This window comes from Eurytemora carolleeae, unplaced genomic scaffold (genome assembly GCF_000591075.1).
Source record: "Eurytemora carolleeae unplaced genomic scaffold, Eaff_2.0 scaffold1202, whole genome shotgun sequence".
In the NCBI taxonomy this organism is placed as follows: domain Eukaryota; kingdom Metazoa; phylum Arthropoda; class Copepoda; order Calanoida; family Temoridae; genus Eurytemora; species Eurytemora carolleeae.
The window spans coordinates 1,867-23,858 of NW_019397090.1; the positions used below are offsets into that span (position 1 = coordinate 1,867).

Sequence of the window (21,992 nt, forward strand, 5' to 3'; positions counted from 1 at the left end):
TAAATTTTTAGCTAATTATTTTTCTTTTCAGTTCTGCGGAGCACCCTGTCACCTACATATCTTTGAATGCTGGAGCCAGAAATCCCTTACATTTTATAAAAGAATTTTCTTTTGCATGCTTTTGCACTTTCGCCTATAACTTTCATTTGTATTATTATATTTCATTATTCGTTTGCTATCGGTCCTTAATCTTAATATTTATAATTAAAAGCTACATGTAAAAATATTTCAAAAGAAAAATTGACAAATATTTACTCAACTTACAGCTTGTAAGGATTAATTTTTTTTTCGCCATTTTAAACTTTCCATATTAGGCAAAACGTCATATAACCATATTTTAAAATTCTTCTGTTCGATATATACTCAGTAACATTTTTTTTTCAATTTGTGTTAATATGAAAGTCATTAAAGGTGTTGATCTACATTTCCCTAGGGCAAATATTACTAAAGAGGATTTTGTAGATAAATCTATTTTTGATTTAACTTGTATAAACACCTTCCGTTTGTGTCAAAATCAACGCAAGTTGTTACCGTTAACATCGTGGGCGCAAATAATAATACACAAACATTTGTTTAAATGGGCCAAGACCTTAAACTTGTCGGTTTTAAATTTTATTAAATTATTAATTGCACCAATACATCTCAAAAATACGATTTTAATTGATTTTTTATGTTGTGAACGTCACAATGATTATGAATATACTGATAAACATGCTCAGCCCGATATGCATGCCCTATATATATTTAATTTTTATGTAAAACATACCAGTGATTATTATTTTATCCGCCCAGCCTTTTACGAAACGGAAAGATATTTTTCTAAAAGTCTCTTATTTTACTTTTATTTAAAATATCTAGAACGTACTAAAACAGCACAAGTTTTTTTTTCAAAACTATCCAGAAATATAGCAGTTCATGATTTATTACAAACGTTTTTGGAAAAAGTTGTTTATATTCCCAGGGCCCAATGTCCTGAAGTTCCTTTATTTTTAGATAATTACACCGCTGTTTGTCAATATCATGACTATTACATAAACCCACGTCTTGACATGACTCTCTTTCATGTCCGTGAATATGACTGTCATCAATGGGTTCGACTTAAACATGAAAATTACTTAAAACTAATGTCGGTTTCTTAAACCCATATAACAAATCCGTTCTCGTTCTAACGACCAAAATAAACAATTGTAATCTATATTTTAAAATTTGTTTATTTCGATATGTATATCTGTATTGCACATTATTTTAAGTTGTATAATTCACTGCAACTCGTCCACTGCAGGTTTCAAAGATATTGGATTTTTATACTTCCCGGATGTATTTATTTTGATCAATATGGCCCCACCATTTACATTATATAGTTGTATTCTTTCACTTTCTTTTAATATTTTTCCATATTTCTAATGTTATATTTGTATATGATTCAGTTTAAAATAAATACTGCACCAACTTTAATAATTACTTGTCAGTCAATAGTCTGTCCGAATCATCATTAAACATAAAAAACAACATAAAAACCTTCTGCAAACAAATTCCACAAACTAAGTGCCGATTAAATTGGAAATTGCGATTGAATTTTTAAAATTTTCTTGAAATTACATACTCTACATTTTTATTCCTTTTACGTCCATTTTCTAGTATTTATTAATCGTTTTCTTACCAATAATTTTTTCAAACAATCAATTCTAAATAACGTATTTTAATTTCCATCGTGAATTTAATGTTTGATACTGCAAGAAAACTGGGTCTACTCCACCATCACCTGGATAGCTGATTCTACTGGTTTATTCCATTAAATTTTTTCTGTATAAGTCCCGCTACATTCCTTTCCTATTGATTCCTGTTGATTTTGCACCCTCCCCTTTCTTCCTTCTTGGTTTCAAACTGTTTTATTTTTTATCACTTTTATTCTGATTACATGTTTCTTTTCTAATTTAGCCCTATACCCTGAAGATTTACTTAACCTAAGTTTTCTTTCTTTGCTATTAATATATTCCTTTCTAATTAACGTTTTACCTTTTCATTTCGTGTTGCTCCCCCCCCCTACGTATTACTGTCCTTCACTTTTCTTCCTTTCTTTACCTTCTTCCTTTGGTTCATCCTATTCCTTCTCTAAACAAAATAAAGATTTTCTAAGTTTCACTTTCCTAGTTTTATCCCACTCCGAACTTTCCTTTCCTTTTTCCACTATATTCTCTTTCTACTTTTTCTCCTGAATTCTAGCTTTATTCTAAAATGTTGTCCTTTCTTTCTTTCTTTCTTGTCTGCTTTCTCCGTTACCGTCCTTTCCTACCTTTTAAAAACATATACCACTTTCCATATATACTTTCCTTCAGTTTCATTTTTCATTTTGTCTTTCTCTGCCCATCCTATTCTTCATGCCATACCCTTCTGTTCATTTTTACGAACTCATTTCCTTTCTATCCCCACTCTTTTTCTGTTTCCCTTTCTTCCTTTTTCCTTTCCTACTTTAAATATATACTCTCTTAATTCCTGTTATGCCATTTTTTTCCTCTTTTTTCTCCCTTTCTTGATCTAAGTTTCCTTTCCTGTTTCCTCACTATTACGTTGCATACCTGTTACCGGCCCTTTCCATTGCCTCTCTCCTTCCCATTACCCAACCCTTTCTTATCCTTTTGTTGTTTTTCTCCTTTTCTGTCTTATGTTCTTCACCTTTTCTGTCTTCCTTTCGTCTTCCCATACCTAACCTTTCCTCCTCCTGTGTGTCATTTGTTCTTCGGTTTGTATTATCATTTCTGTTGTCTTTCCTTATCCTAATTTATCCGTTTCTTTACCTTTCATCTTTCTCTTTCGAACTAAACTCCCTTTCTTTCCATGATCCACCTTTCCGTTTCCTTTACTCCCGTTCTTTAATTATCTTTTCCCAATATTTGTCCACTATCTCTTACTTTCCACAATTCAAACATAATTACTATCATAAATTTTCTTTTCATTTCTAATTTACATTTATTTCGACTAAGTACAATACATTTCTTTGCACTTCAAAATTAAGTATTTGACAGCTCTCATTTTCAAATAAGCGCGACGCTTTTTCTTATTCCCAGGAAATAAAATAAACACCCGGTGGAAAACAAGTCAATATCAATAAACAAACGTTTTTTTTTGCCAAATAAAAAGACACGAAATATTCACAAAAAGCAAGAAAATTTTTGCTATAAATCAAGGTAATACAAATCAGTATAAGAAAACAAAAGTGTTTTTGCAAAATAAAAAGAAACGGAATATTCACAATAAGCAAGAAGATTTTTGAATGTAAATCAATGTGATTACTGGGTTCGTAGTCGTTAACGTCATAACAATGTCTGGACTGTACTTATTTTCTGAAAGATCCACTACGGGTACCCAGCTTGGTAGGATCGATCTCGTTCAACAGCTCAACCTCAGTCTTGCGCTTTCTACAAAAACATCTGTATAATTGTTTTGTAAAGGAGTATGTACTACATTCTCGCCCACGTTCAATTAAGTTTAAGATTTTCAAATTGTTAAAAATCGAGCTCGCTAAGGTCATTAACGTTTACAATTTACTCCCAACAACGATAACTTGAATATAAACAGATGACTTAAATTTAAGCATTTCTTTTACAAATATTTCTATACCAATATTTTCCTTTACATTAGAATATTATTTGTTTTGCTCACCTTTTCTTACCCTCCAGGTCCGTCTCTTGCTGATATTGCTTACACTGATTTGCGTCTCCGTCGTCAGGGAATTCTTGCGGGTCGTCCTGTCCACCTTCACCGTGTTCACCAAAATGTTCATCATCTTCCCCGTCTTCCATATAATTGTTCTCGTCGTTGCCCGGTTCCTTAGCCTCGTCTCCCTTAAATGTATTGTCGCCAACAACCAGCTCCTGAAAAGGATGTTTCATCTCGACGTTGCCCAATTCCATAACCTGGTCTCCCATATTATCAATCCTTTTCAAACTATCCAGACTATCCAAACTGTTCGCACTTCCATCAACAAAGCTCCTCTCCATTGACCTCAAACGTTCTTTCTCCTGTTCGAGCAGAGTATCCGCCAGGGTTTCAAGATCCTCATATGGTGGAACATTGAACACGTTCTTGGTCCGCTGAGATGCCATTGCCATGTACTGCTGGCTAATCTCCTCTTTGTCCTCGTTCCCAATCCTGTACTCGGTTTGGATCCTACAAAGACATAAATCCAATTTTTATTCATTTTTCAAAAGCTTACTAATATTTCTCTTGATAACTACTACTATCCTTTGTTTATAAAAACGAAAGCGGATTATTCACCTGTTCACTTCCCTACGGACCATCTCTTTCATCAACTTCTCAAATTGTCTGCTGGCATACAAGGGCCCCACTTCGAGAGCCATCCGAGAAATGCGCTCAATCAGCCGGTCGTCCTTGATATCCAACTTCTCGATGTTTCCCTCCTATCAAGAAATTTAATTAAATTTTAGGCAAAAACTGGACTATATTATTCTTTAAGTTTTTCTTTCGAATTCCAATCTGATATTGTATTAAATTTAGAATTATCTTAATGCCAACGGCAATGTAAAAGTTTATACATATAACTTTACCTGCAGCTCTGGAAATAAATCTGTCTGACAGGCGGCTTCTTTCATGCTCTTAGAAATCAAGGGCTCGTACCTAAAATATACACAGTAAAAATAAAATAATTTTTTTTTCCTATAAAATACAATTCGTTCCAGTTTTCCTAGGTTCTAACTTATTATTTAACCGTTATCTTTTTAAAGTAACGAAAATGACATTTTCTCTTAATGCATTTGTTTCGATAATTCTCTTCCAGTCTATGATAATTGGTCCTATCTTAATATGTCTATGTTCTTTACCTAGGTTGAACAATACCATCACCAACCACACAGTCAGCGTAAACGTTCTGAACCACTGGAGACACTTCTTGGCTAAAATGGCGTCCGACAGGTGCACTCAGCTTCCTAAATATTCACAGTATTATTGATTTCCGTGATATAATACTTGAATCTCCTACATACACTTCAAATGTCGTCCTCCCACATAACCTAAAATACATTTTATACAAAGGCGTCTATACAGATACACTTTGCATATCCTTCTAATATGATGCAAATTTTTCAACCGAACCAAACAAACAATAAAATCGGTTTTTCATATATGAATTATCCACCACCATATACCTTAAACCCCATCTTCCTACAGCTAAGATTAAAGCACCAGCAAGCACACCTACTCCCACGGATATGATAATCTGTCCCCGACAATCCAATTTACATTCCAAAGATATTATATCATTGGAACCATATCCCCTTTCCCTGGTTTCATCTGTCTGGCGGTCTGTGATACACTCCATTATCATCCTGAACCCAAAAATAATTAAAATCATTGTCGCATATGAAACTTATTTTACACAATACCTGGTCATGCTGTTCTCTCCTCCCTCCGTCAGAGTCTCCTTGAATGCCTCCATAATAGCCCCAGAAGCAGCTCCAGCAATCCCTTTCCCGGCCTCCTTGACAGCCTCAACAGTAGCCTCTACGGTACTTGCCATCAGCTCCCGAGTCTGATTAAGGACGATTCCTTTCATTCTTAATATCTCTAATTACACACAAAAGTAAAACTTAATTTGGCTGCTCAAAACGAAATTTATACTTTAATTCCAAATGATAAAATATCATACGGCATTCTATTAACTTTTAATCCTAAATATTTTAAAACTTATTCTAAACAATAATATTCCTAAATTTTACATATTACATACAACAACTGCACCGTATGCTGATTAAAATTAATAATTAATTAAATGTTTAAACGACCGTAATGTTTTCAATGAAAATGAATGAAAGGACTCTTTTGTCCGAAAAGTAACTTTTCCATAACCGGTTCCTGCTTTCCGGCATAGCTGTTTCGGTTCCCGCCAAATTTCACTTCATAAAAAGTTTCCCGCCAAATTTTCTCGGCTTCACTCTACGTCTCTGGTGTTGTTTTTCCTGCCTACATAGTTTCCCGCCAAAGTTCTACACTTCGCTCTACATCTCGGGTTTTGTTCTCTCAAGCCTACAAATTCATCATTCTTAATCTTCAACATTTTAGTTCTGTAATGCATAATTAAAAGAAAATCCCAACTGTGGTTCAGGCAGGTCAACTTAATGACTTGTCTACACAAGCTACTCAAACGTTACTTGGTACCATAACGCCGTTATGGCAATATTTTCTCAGCCTATCTAATATATTTGACTTGGAACAGGAGTTTTATTTACAATTACAATCTAATATTTTACCCCCTTATGTTCTCTCTTTGCTCCCCCTTTCTACTTGTCTTTCTCCTTCTATTCAGAATAATTATCAACTTCTTTCATTTCAATCTTCTTCAAAAGGGCCTCAAATTTCTATATTAGTTACTCAAATTCTAAAAACGCGTAAATATATACCCCTCCATTCTACTCCATTTTTCGGTTACTTTCTAAATATTTCAAACACTCCCTTCCCCGCCTATAAAACGCTTGACAACTCCTTGGTTTATTTCCCATGTTCTCCTCCACATACGTTGTGCTCTGAACGTCAAATAAATGACTCTTGCTTATCTGCATTGCAAGAAAAAAAATTTACAGTCGCCAAAGTAATGTGTAATTTTATTAAAGGTACAGAAACACCGGTCCTGACCAGTGACGGAATACTTGTCCCAAACTCATATCAAATAGACCTACTGTCACCTCTTCCCCAAGAACTACCCTCTCCGCCCATACCACGGTCAACTAAAGGTCCTGCTCTCATACAAAGTGCCTCCCAGGTAAAATTAACATCTCAAAATCGTGAATATACTTTTCAACCCACACTTGCTGATGGTTCAAAGTTTACTGCTTTCTATTTAAATGCACAAGAATCAAAAACGCTTTTGGATCTTCTTACACCACCTCCCCCTTTTTATACGCCTTCCTTAGCTGAAAAAATTACTTGGGGAGTGGCATCTTCGATTGTTTCTATTTTGTTCCTTATATTAGCTATTTTTACGAAATTTAACCCTATTCGAACTGCTGCGGGTCATCCCCGTCCAAATGTAGTTTTCCGTATTGCCGCTTCCCGCCGCACGTAACTTCATATTTTTAAGTTTATCTCATTTTCTTATTTGCGCGGTTCCATATTCACAGTGAATATACTTTTCCTTTTTCTATCCGGACCAGTTTTACTCCTGGTCGGTGTTAATATTTTAAAACAGATATTTCCCTATCGTACGTATATACCGCTATAATAAGAAATATATGCATGATTGGTACATTATTTAAACATAAAATACTAAATATAATTATTATTAAATTTTTAGCTAATTATTTTTATTTTCAGTTCTGCGGAGCACCCTGTCACCTATATATCTTTGAATGCTGGAGCCAGAAATCCCTTACATTTTATAACAAACTTTTCGTTTGCATGCTTTTGCACTTTCGCCTATAACTTTCATTTGTATTCTTATATTTCATTATTCGTTTGCTATCAGTCCTAAATCTTGATATTTATAATTAAAAACTACACGTAAAAATATTTCAAAAGAAAAATTGGCAAATATTTACTCAAATTACAGCTTGTAAGGATTAATTTTTTTTTCGCCATTTTAAACTTTCCATATTAGGCAAAACGTCATAAAACCATATTTTAAAATTCTTCTGTTCGATATATACTCAGTAACATTTTTTTTAATATGAAAGTCATTAAAGGTGTCGATCTACATTTCCCTAGGGCAAATATTACTAAAGAGGATTTTCTAGATAAATCTATTTTTGATTTAACTTGTATAAACACCTTCCGATTGTGTCAAAATCAACGCAAATTGTTACCGTTAACATCGTGGGCGCAAATAATAATACACAAAAATTTGTTTAAATGGGCCAAGACCTTAAACTTGTCGGTTTTAAATTTTATTAAATTATTAATTGCACCAATACATCTCAAAAATACAATTTTAATTGATTTTTTATGTTGTGAACGTCACAATGATTATGAATATACTGATAAACATGCTCAGCCCGATATGCATGCCCTATACATATTTAATTTTTATGTAAAACATACCAGTGATTATTATTTTATCCGCCCAGCCTTTTACGAAACGGAAAGATATTTTTCAAAAAGTCTCTTATTTTACTTTTATTTAAAATATCTGGAACGTACTAAAACAGCACAAGTTTTTTTTTCAAAACTATCAAGAAATTTAATTAAATTTTAGGCAAAAACTGGACTATATTATTCTTTAAGTTTTTCTTTCGAATTCCAATCTGATATTGTATTAAATTTAGAATTAGCTTAATGCCAACAGCAATGTAAAAGTTTATACATATAACTTTACCTGCAGCTCTGGAAATAAATCTGTCTGACAGGCGGCTTCTTTCATGCTCTTAGAAATCAAGGGCTCGTACCTAAAACGCCTCAAGAGATTACTAAATATAAATTTGCCTCAACACACACTGTGGTCACTTTTAATGATGAACAAATCAATATATTATATGACATTACTCTGCCTTGGAGTCATAGTAAATATGGACCTACCATTGACCTTACATTTAGTGTATATAGACAAGAAAAGGTTCATGGTTTCGTTTTCGGACAAGATTCTATGGAAACTATGGGTATGATAATGGGTTATACTGGTCAAACACCTTTTGTCAAAATTACTTGCCCAATTAAAGCTGACATAGAAACTCGTTATGAATTCCCTGAAAACATTGAGACCTGTTCTACTACCATAACCTTGGATCCACATGAAACTAGAATAGTCCCATTCACGCCTCATCCTTTGTCAAATATACAAAAAGGAGATCATGTGCTGATATCAGAATCTAAAGATCCACTCATTCATGTCATACCCTCAAGATTTAAAGCGTTCTCCCTGTCGACTACTCCACTAGCTGCTTTTGTTACAAATCTCAGCGATAAGGTTTATACGGGCAAAGTACACGCCCAAACCGAATCCATAAAAAATTGTAACATTGTTGGAATAGATAATATAAAACTTTTGCCGCCATCCTTGCCCATAATTCAAGAAGCACTGCCTTACCAAAATTTGCCTGCTCCAATGAAGACGCTGAATATAATTGAACCTTTGCCTATAGCGAATAAACAAGTTACTCCGTTAAGTTCTTTTCTCATTAGAACGCCTTATGAAAGTACAAATATTACTCATCCTTATTCCTCATCCCCGTCAGGATCTTTACATCCCTTCAATGATGAAACTAAAACTAACTCCGCTTCTGCATGCTATAAAACTTCAAATAACCAAAAATTAATTAATGAGCTCCAATCTATCCCTTTCGGGACGCTTACACCAGATAAACCTTAACAGGTCCAAGATATACCTGTTTCTCTTACTCTTCCTCAGGGTTACGAAATACCCTGCCACCTCCCACAAACAGTGGAAGACATGTTACAATTAGATAAATATGATGAACTACACCAAAAATATATTAAAGACATATTTGTTGATACATTTCCAACAGTGGTTTCCCAACATAATTATGATGTGGGTTCGCTCAGTGATACCTTAGGCTACTACAAAATACAACTTAAGGACAATACACCTCTTCCACCTTTTAAACGAATGTATTATTTAGCACCAAGTCAAAAACAACAAATGAGAGATATCCTCGATTTTCTTCTTAAATACAAGATTATAGAACGCGCGAGTCAAAATTCTGATGTAGTCAATCTCTTCGCATCAGCAGCCTATTTAGTACCGAAACCGGACTCACAATCAGCAGCTCGCATGATTATAGACTTTCGCATGCTTAATGAAGCAATTTTAACTGCACCTGCTGTAATACCTAATCTAACGAACACGTTACAAGCTCTTCGTAATAAATATATGTTTTCAGTATCGGACTTTAGACAAGCTTATTTTTCAATATCTCTAGACCCTTCATCTCGGGCTCTTACCCGCTTTGTTACTGATCATGGTTCCTTTCACATGTTAATAACTCCTATGGGGTTATCGACCTCACCCAGTTGCTATTCTGAACTGACCCATAGGATGGTACATATGCGACCTCGTTTAGATGATCAAGGTAATCCAATCTTTTTGGAGAAAAACGTGGTTGATCTTGAACATGACCACATCCACGGTTGTGAAATCTTTTATGATGATCTTATCTTCGCTACTGAGCTTTGTCCTACGTATGCTGAAACTGTAAAAACTCATTACGCACTCATCAAAAGAGTGATTGAACGTCTGACCTTTCACAAAGCTAAACTATCTCTAAACAAATCACTTTTCGGTCAAACTCATGTGAAATTTTTAGGTTGGTATGTGGCTCATAATACTCTTATTCCCGATAAAAAAAGAGTTTCTAAACTATTAGATAGCCCCTTTCCATCCACCTTACAAGGAATGAGAGCTTTTCTGGGATTGCTTCAAACCATTAGGACCACTCTCCCTTGCACATTCATGAAAGAATTAACCCTTCTCCAACCTTTGTGTAGTTCAACAAAACCATATCAACCACAACAAGCTCATAAACTTGCATTTGAAAATGTCAAAAAATTATTGACCGATACTCCCATCTTCAGTCGTATTGTGTCTCCTTCTGCCCGCAAATTATTATTTGTGGATGCAAGTGAAACTGGGTGTTACTCTGCTGTCCTGTGTCAACTAGAGGAGATGAACCCTAAAGACACACACATTCCTGATTCTTTATCTTTGTCTGACCTGGTTGATTAAATCATTTTTGATGCTAGACTATGTTTTGAACCTGTACCCATATATCCTTTCCAAAAACACGTCCCACGCTCTGAACTTCCAACATCATTTCATCTAACACCTATCAAGGACATATCATTTCTCCAACACAATCACCTCGGATATGCAGAAACCGATGTCAAAAATTCACTCTTTATTTCTATTCGCTCCATTCAATATGCGTATGGTTGTCAATTATCTGACCCACTTCAACTTCGAAAAGAAATTGTATCAAAACTTAAAACCAGCTTAACATATCACCGTATTCTGGATTCCCAGTTCCAGAATGATCGTACAGCCTTCAACAAGTTTCTGGATGACATCCTGCATCATGATGGTCAAATAGATGACTCCTTCTTTATGATCGACATCTTGGCGAATATTCTTAATCGACCTATTACCATTATATCCACCTTACCCTGTCATAAAGGTAAAGAAATCTTAAAATATGTACATCATTCTAATAAACCGCCTTTTATTTTAGGTCTCTATCGCCGACAAAATTTATATATATTTCGCCCCTACTATATCAACCGCAATTCTTCTTTCAATCTAAAAGAGGTCGCCCATAAGTTTCAAATTGTATCTTTTCATTCTAGAGCTATTTCTCCTAATGATGCACGCAAACACATTGCAGAAAAAGAACTTTACGCCATCTTAGATGCTATGGACACCTTCACCAAACTAATTGGAAATTCGGACACTCTCTGTCTAACGGACTCTAAAGCCCTTTTTCTCCTGTTCTCTAATCCAGTCTCAAAATCAGTATCCAAACTAGCTCGCTGGGGCATGAAACTACATTTGACATACCCAAATTTAAAATTCAGGTTTATATCCACGCATGACAATATCGCAGACTATTTGACCAGAGATTACTGTGCAACTAAACATGACCTAAAACGTCTAGCCTTACATAACTTCCACTTATCAGACCTATCCCCTCATATTGACCCTCTCCGGGAGTTCACTATACCTGAATGGCAAACTTTTGTACGAGAACATGAGCATCTCCTACGCTACCTGGACCCTTCGTCTACTACATCAAAACAAGTATCTATCGCTTCTATGTCAAAGACGGTTAAGGACATGCAAACTTTCTTATCACCAACCAACGCACTCCAAGAACACATGACTCATCACAACATTGCTGCCAAACAAAAATTAGCGTTTCCTGATGTTTATCAAGCCTGTTTGCTAGCACCAAACTTTCTATCTACCAAAGGTGAATTTGAATATCTACTATCAAATGGATTGATTCATATAAAGGATAAAGAGGTTTTTAAAATATTAATACCTCCTTCTCTGGAAGGAGTCTTTTTAGCGTACCATCACCTTGCACATGCACATGCAGGAGTTGTTAAAATGTCGAGTCTCCTTGCACCCTTCTACTTTCCCAGAAAATTACATAAAATCAAACACCTCTGTTCCAGATGCTTTCCATGTGCATTAACCAACCCTCAAACCAGGAAACACCTTATGGGTAGCTTCCCATTACCATCTTATATGTATGAAACTGTTGTAGCTGATCTGGCCGAATCCTTACCACCGTCAAATGGTTATGCACATATCCTCATAATGGCATGCCCACTTACTAACTTCATCACCTGTTTTCCGCTTAAGAATAAAACAGCCACTACGGTTGCCTTTCATTTCCAATACGGAATCTTTCAAAATCATAGAGTGAAATATTTTCTAGCAGATAATGGTCCTTGCTTCATAGAGAAAAATTTTCTGGCCCTACTTCATACGCTAAGAGTTCAACGTGTACAAATCAGTTCCCTTCATCCTCAAGCCAATGGAAAGGCTGAAAGTTCCGTAAAGACTTTAAAATATCTGTTGAAAAAGTCACTTTCTCACTTTCCTGACGCCCCGTGGACCAATCTATTGCCCATTTTGGTTAAACAGTTAAACTGTACTCCATACCCTTCTACCGGTTTCTCCCCATTATCCTTGTTACATGGTCAAATGGGGAATCTGCAGATTCTCCGTTTCAGGAACCAACCTCATCAAAGGTTTACCCATTATTACAAAATTTTAAAACACAAATCAATGATAAAATGATAGAAACAGACCAAATCACATCTTTTATTAGAAAAGAAATTCAACTCCGAAAAGCTGAACTGCAACAAAAAATTAACAAAACCCGTAGCTCTACACCCTACAATGTTGGAGATTATATATTTGTGAAAGATCGATCCATTACTCCCGGTGTTAATCCTTCGATAAGACCTACCTATAGTGATGACCCCCACATCGTCATCAATGATCGTCCCACTACTTTAGTCACTCAACGTTTATGTGACACTTTTAAAAGTGTCTATGCAAAGGATGATGTCAAAAAATACAACCGTCTAGATGCTAGTTTTTCTCATCTTCCCTCTGAGGTCCGTAATGTTCTAATAAATAAATTTGCTGACCTGGATAAGTTAGATTTTACTACCATCCAAAAACATGCGGAAATCCCAATTCCACAAGGGCTTGACCTACAACCGGATTTATTTCAGTTACCTCCTCATGATCCTTTTAATTCTCAACACAAGAACCTGCCCAATCAATCCGCTACCATCACTTCTGATAATAACACTGCTACTCCCACCAATGCCACCACTTTTAATACAAAACCGGAAAATCTTCCCAATCCAAACAGTTTTGTTGTAAACCCAACTAATCTCCCTGATGCCACCCTTATGGACAATACCAACATTTCACCTAAGGATCAATCATCACAAGTTTCATCTCCGAATAAAAAGGATCTCACCTCTTCGCCCTTTAAACCTACTTCTCTCACTTCTGAAATTCCCAAGTTACCTACTCCACAACTTGATCATAAAATACCTCCTACTCATCAATATAACACCAGAGCAAACTAAATTGAAACTTACCTCTGATAGTTCTGATAGTTCAGACAATGAAGACTTCTCACCCAAAAAACAGGTTTCTTTTAAAATTTAACAAGAATACTTTTTCTCATTTTAAACATTTCTGGTATATTTAAACACTTTCCATATATTTGACTTTTCATTGTTAATATGTTTTTTTTTATTTTCTTCTTAGTTTCCTATTCAACATTTTTCTTTAACTTTTCTTCTTGGTTTTATTAGATTTTATGCTATTCACTCCTTCGTTCCTTTCATTCAATATTAAAGACCAATACAAAAAACATTACAATCATAAGAAAACTTACTTTTTCATTTTACACCATCCAAATTCATTCTTCCTTAACTTTTCATTGCTGCGCCCCTCTCTTGATAACATATTACTCTTACTTTCCCACATATCTTAAATTATGTTTGTTTTTCTCACACCATCCCTCAGATAGTTGTTTCCCCCCCATCGCCTTTTTCCTACTCCTGATCTTAGACATCTCCTCTCTACTTCGTAACTAATTAAAGATACTTCTTAATTACATAATATAACTCATTAATCTTATTACATTAATTTTTTTTGCAATTGCTTACAATTTTTCATATAGCCCGCGAGTACATGATCTGCTGGTTCTAATTTTTTTTGCTCTTTGTTCTTCAAACTTTTAGTTTACCTTTTACCTTCCTTAGGTTTACACCTCAACTTGTACTCTAATTCATTTTGTTTCTTTCTCTCAATGCAACATGGTTCCTGCTCCATCAAAATTCTCCTCTCCTATAAGATCTGTTTCCTCTCCACGTTTCCTTTCATTTATACCCACCAGTGCTCAACAAACTGTTTTCCCTCTACCCCTTTTGTTTTTTCTTGTTCTCCTGCTTCTTTTCTGTTTCTTTCTTCTTTTTATCTATACCGCTCCCCTTATCTGTTTTTTTTATTTTTCTTATAGTTTCTTGGGTTTATCTTGTTCTCCATCTCTCTTTTCGTGTAAATATTCGCGTTCTTAATATCCCGACTTGAACTTTTCTTCCTTTTCAAATTTTTTATTTCCTTCTTCTCTACTTCTTTCTCCTATATTATTGCCCTTTCCTACCCTTCTTGCACTTTTCTCCTATCTTGTACCCATTCCCCTTTCTCAATTTCCACTCTTCTTTTCTTTAAACCATTTTTTTTTAACCTATAGCTTTAATTTCAGATATTATATTCTTCCTTGCGCATCACTTCAAATTATTTTTCTTTTCTTTCCCCTCCAAGTGTTTCAATTTCCTGTTTTTACCTTCGTCATATTCCGTTTTTTCCCTCTTTTCATTTTTTTCTTCCTTTCAAATTATACAAAACTAATTTTTTATTCATCTCCTTTGAATAATTTTCTCCTCTAATTCAATATGCCTCCTTTAAATAATTTGGACCGTAATAATTTCTCGTTATCAACCCCTGACGAACCTTGGGATCGTCTTCCGTCGCCCCTTGATCCTCGTCCATTATCCCCCCCTCAACCACCCTATAGCCCTATTTCTCCAAACCCCCTGCCCCCTTATCGTCCTCCTTCCCCGGCTATCCCATTAAACTTGTCCAATCATTCTCCTCCTCCTTCTCCGCCTCCTGCTCCAAATTATTCCCTAAGAGCCTGTTCCAGATCCCCCCTATCATCCCCTCCTACTCTTCATCTACCAAATCCCCCTCAATCTACTCCGCCTTCTGTCACTGTGAGTTCTTTAAATCTCACTATTTTATTGGGTTCTATCCCTTTGGTTCCAGAACCTTTCGAACCCTCTCTACTTCCCTTTCCTGAAGTTCGACATTGTGAAATCTGTTCTACAATTCCTCAGGTTGTTTCTTTCTTTAATTATTCATATTCTATACCTACGCTCAAAATACTTTAACCGAAAGAGGTTGCGCGATTTTTTGTCGAGCCTTTCTCCAGCTTTCTTTAAGTGTACACTATAGACACAACTGTAAACAATACCTATTCATTTTCCGATTCTAACAATGGCTGAATTTTGTTTTTGTTTTCTGTTTTTCATCAGGTATACCTTTTAATAATTGATTGATTTCTTTTAGGTGACATTAGAACAGCATACTGAGTGTGGCCCCTTCGCTTCTCATCATTCGTTGGCTAATTTACCTAGCGCTGAAGCATCAATAACCCTTACGGCATACTGGGCAATATTTAATTCGAACAAACAACTGGTGTGTAAAATCTGTAATTTTGAAACATTCCTAGTCAACACGCCGACTCCTCCCACTCTGTATTTTTGTAGTCATGCAAAATCTTTACACCCCATGGCTTCCCTAGATTCCCTTGTAGCCAACTTCTCTGAAAATATATTCGCGTGTCTACCGTGTGTGAGGTTGTTCCCGTCTCTTATATCACTACTACTCCATGAACTGTTTACTCACAAATCACCAACAAAAATTTATTGCCCCATATGCTGTGCATTTATAGAATCAACGACTCTGTTATCTCATGTCTCTGTCGTTCATCCTATTCTGCCGTGTGTCTTCTGTTCTCTTCACCTACCTGTCCTTGACCTTATTCATCATATTCTTGATCCAGTTCAACATACAACGATTCCGCTCAACAACATCCTGGAATCTTTTAGTGAAGATCTACATACATTACTCTGAGGTTCACATTCGATTCCGGCGGTAAAGTTTATAACATTTGCAGAACTCCTGCCACAAATTTTGAATACAGACCAATATGCCAGAATTCTTCAATTAAATAATAAATGTGGTGTTTGATCCGCATGTTCCCAGTTCACAAGTTTTCCGAAAAATTTGGGTCCACACTTTCTAGCGCGAATTTCCTCTACAGAAGCGTCTGCCCTCACTGTCTTGGTGCATATATATGAACAGGGCGCCTCATTTCTGCAACACCATAACCTTCTCAATAGATACAAACAACATCTCCTGCAGGTTCTTCTCAACGATATGTCCGACAACCATACCTTGTATAAAACTTTTCAAATGATTTTTCCTCACAACAGCGTTTACCCATTGTATCCACAACCTGCCCGTGCGCCCCTGCCTCTTCCTGATACGTCTACAATACAACAATTACTGAACGGATCGTACCAAATGATTTTAATAGGTTCACATTTATTGCGCTGGTGTGGGTCGAACCTTTCATCAGATTTCAAGATTCTGAACCTCAGTACGCTGCGAACAATGTACGCTCCGACCACATACCTATCCACAGCTCCAGAACCCCAGTCTTTCTTGGGGTATATCTCAACAACATTTTTTCAACCCTATTCGGTTCTACAGCATAACTCCTTCACTATCCATCTAGCCCGCATTCTTCCTGAGCTCAAAGGGGACAAACCTGTTCTGATTGAAATGGACGTCGTAGGCTTTCTCTACACTCGACCACCGCAAATACTCCCCCTTGCAATAAAAACAAATTTACAAGAGTTAATTATAAGCTATTTCGTTTGTATTCTGAATGTCCTAAAAACTCTTCTGCCAAATTCTCCGGCAAAAGGGTGTCTGATTATACTTAATCAGGCACCCTTTAAATTGCCACAGTTGAGCATTGCCGATAATCTAGAACTCCTGATTAAAATAAACTGTTTTGCCTATTGTGTTGCTACCATATATAACATCCCAATTGTGAATACACCTGCCTTCCTGGAGTCGTGCTACCCTACCACTGAATATTCTGAACAAATGCTTCAAGACTTCCAGAACATGTTCAAATTAGTGACGACACAGTTTAATACCTTCTACATAAAAACAAACCTTTAATGTAATTAGGTAGTGTCTGCCATCTTAAACTCCCAATATTTTCTATCTGCTCATAATTTACTTAATTATACACTTTATATCCTTACTTTTTTTCATACCTCTGCATAAATTTTCTTATCCTTGCTAAACTATCTTTCTATTCAACTACGAGTTGCCAGTTATAGCTAATGCTCTATTTAACCTCTATTCATTAAATTGTTGTCTATCTTGCTTCCATATAACGATTAAATACTCGCTTACAAATATACATTTTATTCTAGGATGTTTCTGGTCCCAGCACTCCTTCTCACCTTCACCATCCCGCTCAGCACCCAAACTTTAAACTTTGTTTTTGAGGATACTCCGATTCAACTTCCTACAGACCTCTCCACAGCATGTTTAACAGTAAATTTTGTAAACCTTCCAGTCTTGTCCGACATAGCTTTGTTAAATGATACCATGAAAATATTTTTTTCTTACTCAATGGATAATATGAATTCGGAGTTAAAAATATTATTAACCTCTTTAAAAAGTTCTTATAAACATTTGTTAACTCAACTAAAGACTAGATCTTCTTTTTTCAACGGAAAATCTAGCCCATGGGCTTCTTCATGTTTCTTGGATATAGTATACCTGGATCCCTCCTATATTCCTATTCTAGGGGCCTTATCAAAAATTATAGCTTCCTTGTCGCCTACTGTAGTACAGGCAGGTCAACTTACTGACCTATCTACACAACCTGCTCAAACATTACTTGGTACCGTCATGCCATTATGGCAATATTTTATCAGCCTCTCTAATATATTTGACTTGGAACAAGAATTTTATTTACAATTACAATCTCATGTTTTACCTCCATATGTTCTCTCTTTACTCCCCCTTTCTACATGTCTTTCTCCTTCTATTCAAAATAGTTATCAAATTCTTTCATTTCAGGCTTCTTCAAAAGGGCCTCAAATTTCTGTTTTGGTTACTCAAATCCTTAAAACACGTAAATATATACCCCTCCGTCCTACCCAATTTTTCGGTTACTTTCTAAATATTTCAAACACTCCCTTCCCCGCCTATAAAACGCCCGACGATTCCTTGGTTTTTTTCCCATGTTCCCCTCCACATACGTTATGCCCTGAACGTCAAATAAATGACTCTTGCTTGTCTGCATTGCAAGAAAAGAAATTTACAGACGCCAAATTAATGTGTAATTTTATTAAAGGTACAGAAACACCTGTCTTGACCAGAGACGGAATATTTGTCCCAAACTCATATCAAATAGACCTACTGTCACCTCTGCCACAAGAACTACCCTCTCCGCCCATACCACGGTCAACTAAAGGTCCTGCTCTCATACAAAGTGCCTCCCAGGTAAAATTAACATCTCATAATCGTGAATATACTTTTCAACCCACGCTCGCTGATGGTTCAAAGTTTACTGCTTTCTATTTAAATGCGCAAGAATCAAAAACGCTTTTGGATCTTCTTACACCCCCTCCCCCTTTCTATACCCCTTCATTAGCTGAAAAAATTACTTGGGGAGTGGCGTCTTCGATTGTTTCCATTCTATTCCTTATACTGGCTATTTTTACGAAATTTAACCCTGTCCGCACTGCTGCGGGTCATCCCCGTCCAAATGTAGTTTTTCGTATTGCCGCTTCCCGCCGTACGTAACGGCATATGTTTAAGCTTCTTTTCATTTTTCTTATTTGCGCGGTTCCACATTTATAGTGCATATACTCTTAATTTTTCTGTCTAAACCAGTTTTTTTTTCCTCATAATCGAACATAAATATTTTCCAAACAGATATTTCCCTGTCTTACGGCTATACCGCTATAATAAGAAATATGATACATGATTTAAACATTATTAAAGGACATCCTAAATGTAATTAATTATAATTTTATTCTGATTCTTTTTTTCAGTTCTGCAGAGCACCTGTCACCTACATATCTTTGAATGCTGGCGCCAGAAATCCCTTACATTTTATAAAACAACTTTCTTTTGCATGCTTTTACACTTTCGCCTATAACTTTCATTTGTATTATTATATTTCATTATTCGTTTGCTATCAGTCCTTAATCTTGATCTTTATAATTAAAGGCTACACGTAAAAATATTTCCAGTAAAAACAATTGACAAATATTTACTCAAATTACAGCTTATACTGATTAATTTTTTTTCGCCATTTTAAACTTTAAATATTAGGCGAAACGACATAAAACCATATTTTAAAATTTTTCTGATCAGTATATACTCAGTAACGTTTTTTTTCAATTTGTGTAAATATGAAAGTCATTAAAGGTGTCGATCTTCATTTCCAAAGGGCAAATTTTACTAAAGAGAATTTTGTGTATAAATCTATTTTTGATTTAACTTGTATAAACACCTTCCGTTTGTGTCAAAATCAATGCAAATTGTTGCCGTTAACATCGTGGGCACAAATAATAATCCACAAAAATTTGTTTAAATGGGCTAAGACCTTAAACTTGTCAACTTTAAATTTGATTAAATTGTTAAGTGCGCCGATACATCTCAAAAATGCAATTTTAATTGACTTTTTATGTTGCGAACGACACAATAATTATGAATATACTGATAAACATGCTCAACCCGATATGCATGCTCTGTATATATTTAATTTTTATGTAAAACATACGAGTGATTATTATTTTGTCCGCCCAGCTTTTTATGAAACTGAAAAATATTTTTCTAATAGTCTCTTATTTTACTTTTATTTAAAATACCTGGAACGTACTAAACCAGCAAAAATTTTTTTTTGCAAAATTGTCAAGAAATATACCAGTTCATGATTTATTGCAAACATTTTTGGAAAAAGTTGTTTATATTCCCAGGGCCCAATGTCCTGAAGTTCCTTTGTTTTTAGATAATTACACTGCTATTTGTCAATATCATGACTATTACATAAACCCACGTCTTGACATGACTCTCTTTCATGTCCGTGAATATGACTGTCATCAATGGGTTCGACTTAAACATGAAAATTATTTAAAACTAATGTCGGCTTATTGAACCCAGATGACAAATCCATTCTCGTTCTAGCGACAAAAATAAACAATTGTAATCTGTATTTTAAAATTTGTTTATTTCAATATGTATATCTGTATTGCACATATTATTTTAAGTTTGATCGATTCACTGCAACTCGTCCACTGAAATGTTTCAAAAATATGGGATTTTTGTTTACTCCCCAAATAAATTACTCCCCAGATAAATTTATTTTGAACATTATGTCCCCACCGTTTCATTATGTCTCCACCGTTTACATTATATCGTTGTATTCTTTCACTTTCTTTAAATATTTTTCCCTATTTCTAATGATAAATTTGTATGTAATTCTGTTTAAAATAAATACTGCACCAACTTTCCTAATTACTTGTCTGTCAATAGTCCGTCCAGATCATCATCACAGTATAAGTAAACAACGTAAAAAGATTCTGCAAAACAACTTACCCAATTAAATTAAAAATTGCAGTTGAATTTTTAAAATTTTCTTAAACTTGCATACTCTCCATTTTTATTCCTTTTACGTCGATTTTCTAGTATTTATTGATCATTTTCTTACAAATAATTTTTTTTTCCAACACTCAATTATAATACTGAATTTTAAATTTCCATCGTGAATTTAATGTTTAATACTGCAAGATAAACTGGGTCTACTCCACCATCGCCTGGATAGCTGATTCTACCGGTTCATTCAATATATATTATTTCTGTATAATTCCCGCTTCATTCCCTTCCTGTTGATTTTGTACCCTCCCCTTTCTTACGTTCTTGCTTTCAAACGATTTTCTTCTGATTACATATTTCTTTCTTTTCTAATTTAGCCCTATACCATAAAGATTTGCTTCACCTGATTTTTCTTTCTGTGCTATTGATCTATTCCTTTCTTATTAACATTTTACCCTTTCCTTTCATGTTGCCCCCCCCCCCTACATGTTCCTTTCCTTTAATTTTCTTCCTTTCTTTACCTTCTTCCTTTTGTTTATCCTATTCCTTCTCTAAACAAAATAAAGATTTTCTAATTTTCACTTTCCTAGTTTTCTCCCACATCAAACTTTCCTTTCCTTTTTCCACTATCTTCTCTTTCTACTTTTTCTCCTGAATTCCGGCTTCTAGAGTTTTGTCCTTTCTTTCTTTCTTTCTTGTCTGCTTTCTCCGATACCATCCTTTCCTACCTTTTACGAGGTATATACCACTCTCCGTATATAATTTCCTTCAGAATCATTTACCCTTTCACTTTTGTCATTCTTTTTCTCTTCTTTGCCCACCATAGTCTCCCTTCCATATCCTTCCCTTCATTATTCCTTTCTCATTCCCTTCCTATACCCCCTCTTTTGCCTTTTTCCCTTTGTTCCTTTTGAACTCATATAAACATATATTCTCTTAAGACCTGCTATTCCTTTTTTTCTCTTTTCTTCCTTTCTCCATCTCCCTTTCCTTTCCTGGATATGTTTCCCTCTACTAACAATTACGTAATGTGCTTGTCCCCAATCTTTCCATTTCCTTTCTCCTTCCCCCTACTTACGTTTTGCCTTTTCCCCTTACCTTGTTTTCATTTTCTTCTTTTCTACTCTTCTGTTAAACTTGTTCCTGTCCCTACCTTCGTCATGTTTTCCTTTCTTATCGTACCAAAATATGATGATCCACTTCCTTTCCCTTTCTATAATTGCATTTCGCCTCTCTA

At 35.3% G+C, this 21,992-nt stretch overlaps 1 protein-coding gene and 1 long non-coding RNA gene across 2 annotated transcripts; one reads left to right on the forward strand and one right to left on the reverse strand.

The window, feature by feature from the left end:
- Nucleotides 1–2,634: 2,634 nt before the first annotated feature.
- LOC111711774 (uncharacterized) lies at nucleotides 2,635–5,138 on the reverse strand. The gene is made up of 5 exons (XM_023486208.1): nucleotides 4,839–5,138; nucleotides 4,566–4,635; nucleotides 4,276–4,418; nucleotides 3,661–4,167; nucleotides 2,635–3,416 (listed from the first exon to the last, which is right to left on the reverse strand). Exons 2-5 carry the CDS (start codon nucleotides 4,608–4,610, stop codon nucleotides 3,335–3,337), a joined length of 777 nt encoding a protein of 258 aa, XP_023341976.1. The 5' UTR covers nucleotides 4,611–4,635; nucleotides 4,839–5,138; the 3' UTR covers nucleotides 2,635–3,334.
- A 9,145-nt stretch (nucleotides 5,139–14,283) lies between these two features.
- LOC111711773 (uncharacterized) lies at nucleotides 14,284–19,433 on the forward strand. The gene is made up of 4 exons (XR_002767315.1): nucleotides 14,284–15,591; nucleotides 17,575–17,698; nucleotides 18,507–18,655; nucleotides 19,210–19,433. It is a non-coding gene; the product is annotated as an uncharacterized LOC111711773 (long non-coding RNA).
- The last annotated feature ends 2,559 nt before the right edge of the window (nucleotides 19,434–21,992 follow it).

Excerpts from the sequence above, each read along its gene's own strand:
- LOC111711774 (XM_023486208.1), bottom strand. The coding sequence starts at position 4,610 with ATGAAAGAAGCCGCCTGTCAGACAGATTTATTTCCAGAGCTGCAG. Across the intron at positions 4,168-4,275 it reads GTCCGTAGGGAAGTGAACAG|GATCCAAACCGAGTACAGGA; the intron begins GTGAATAATCCG and ends ATGTCTTTGTAG. Across the intron at positions 3,417-3,660 it reads GACCTGGAGGGTAAGAAAAG|AAAGCGCAAGACTGAGGTTG; the intron begins GTGAGCAAAACA and ends ATGTTTTTGTAG.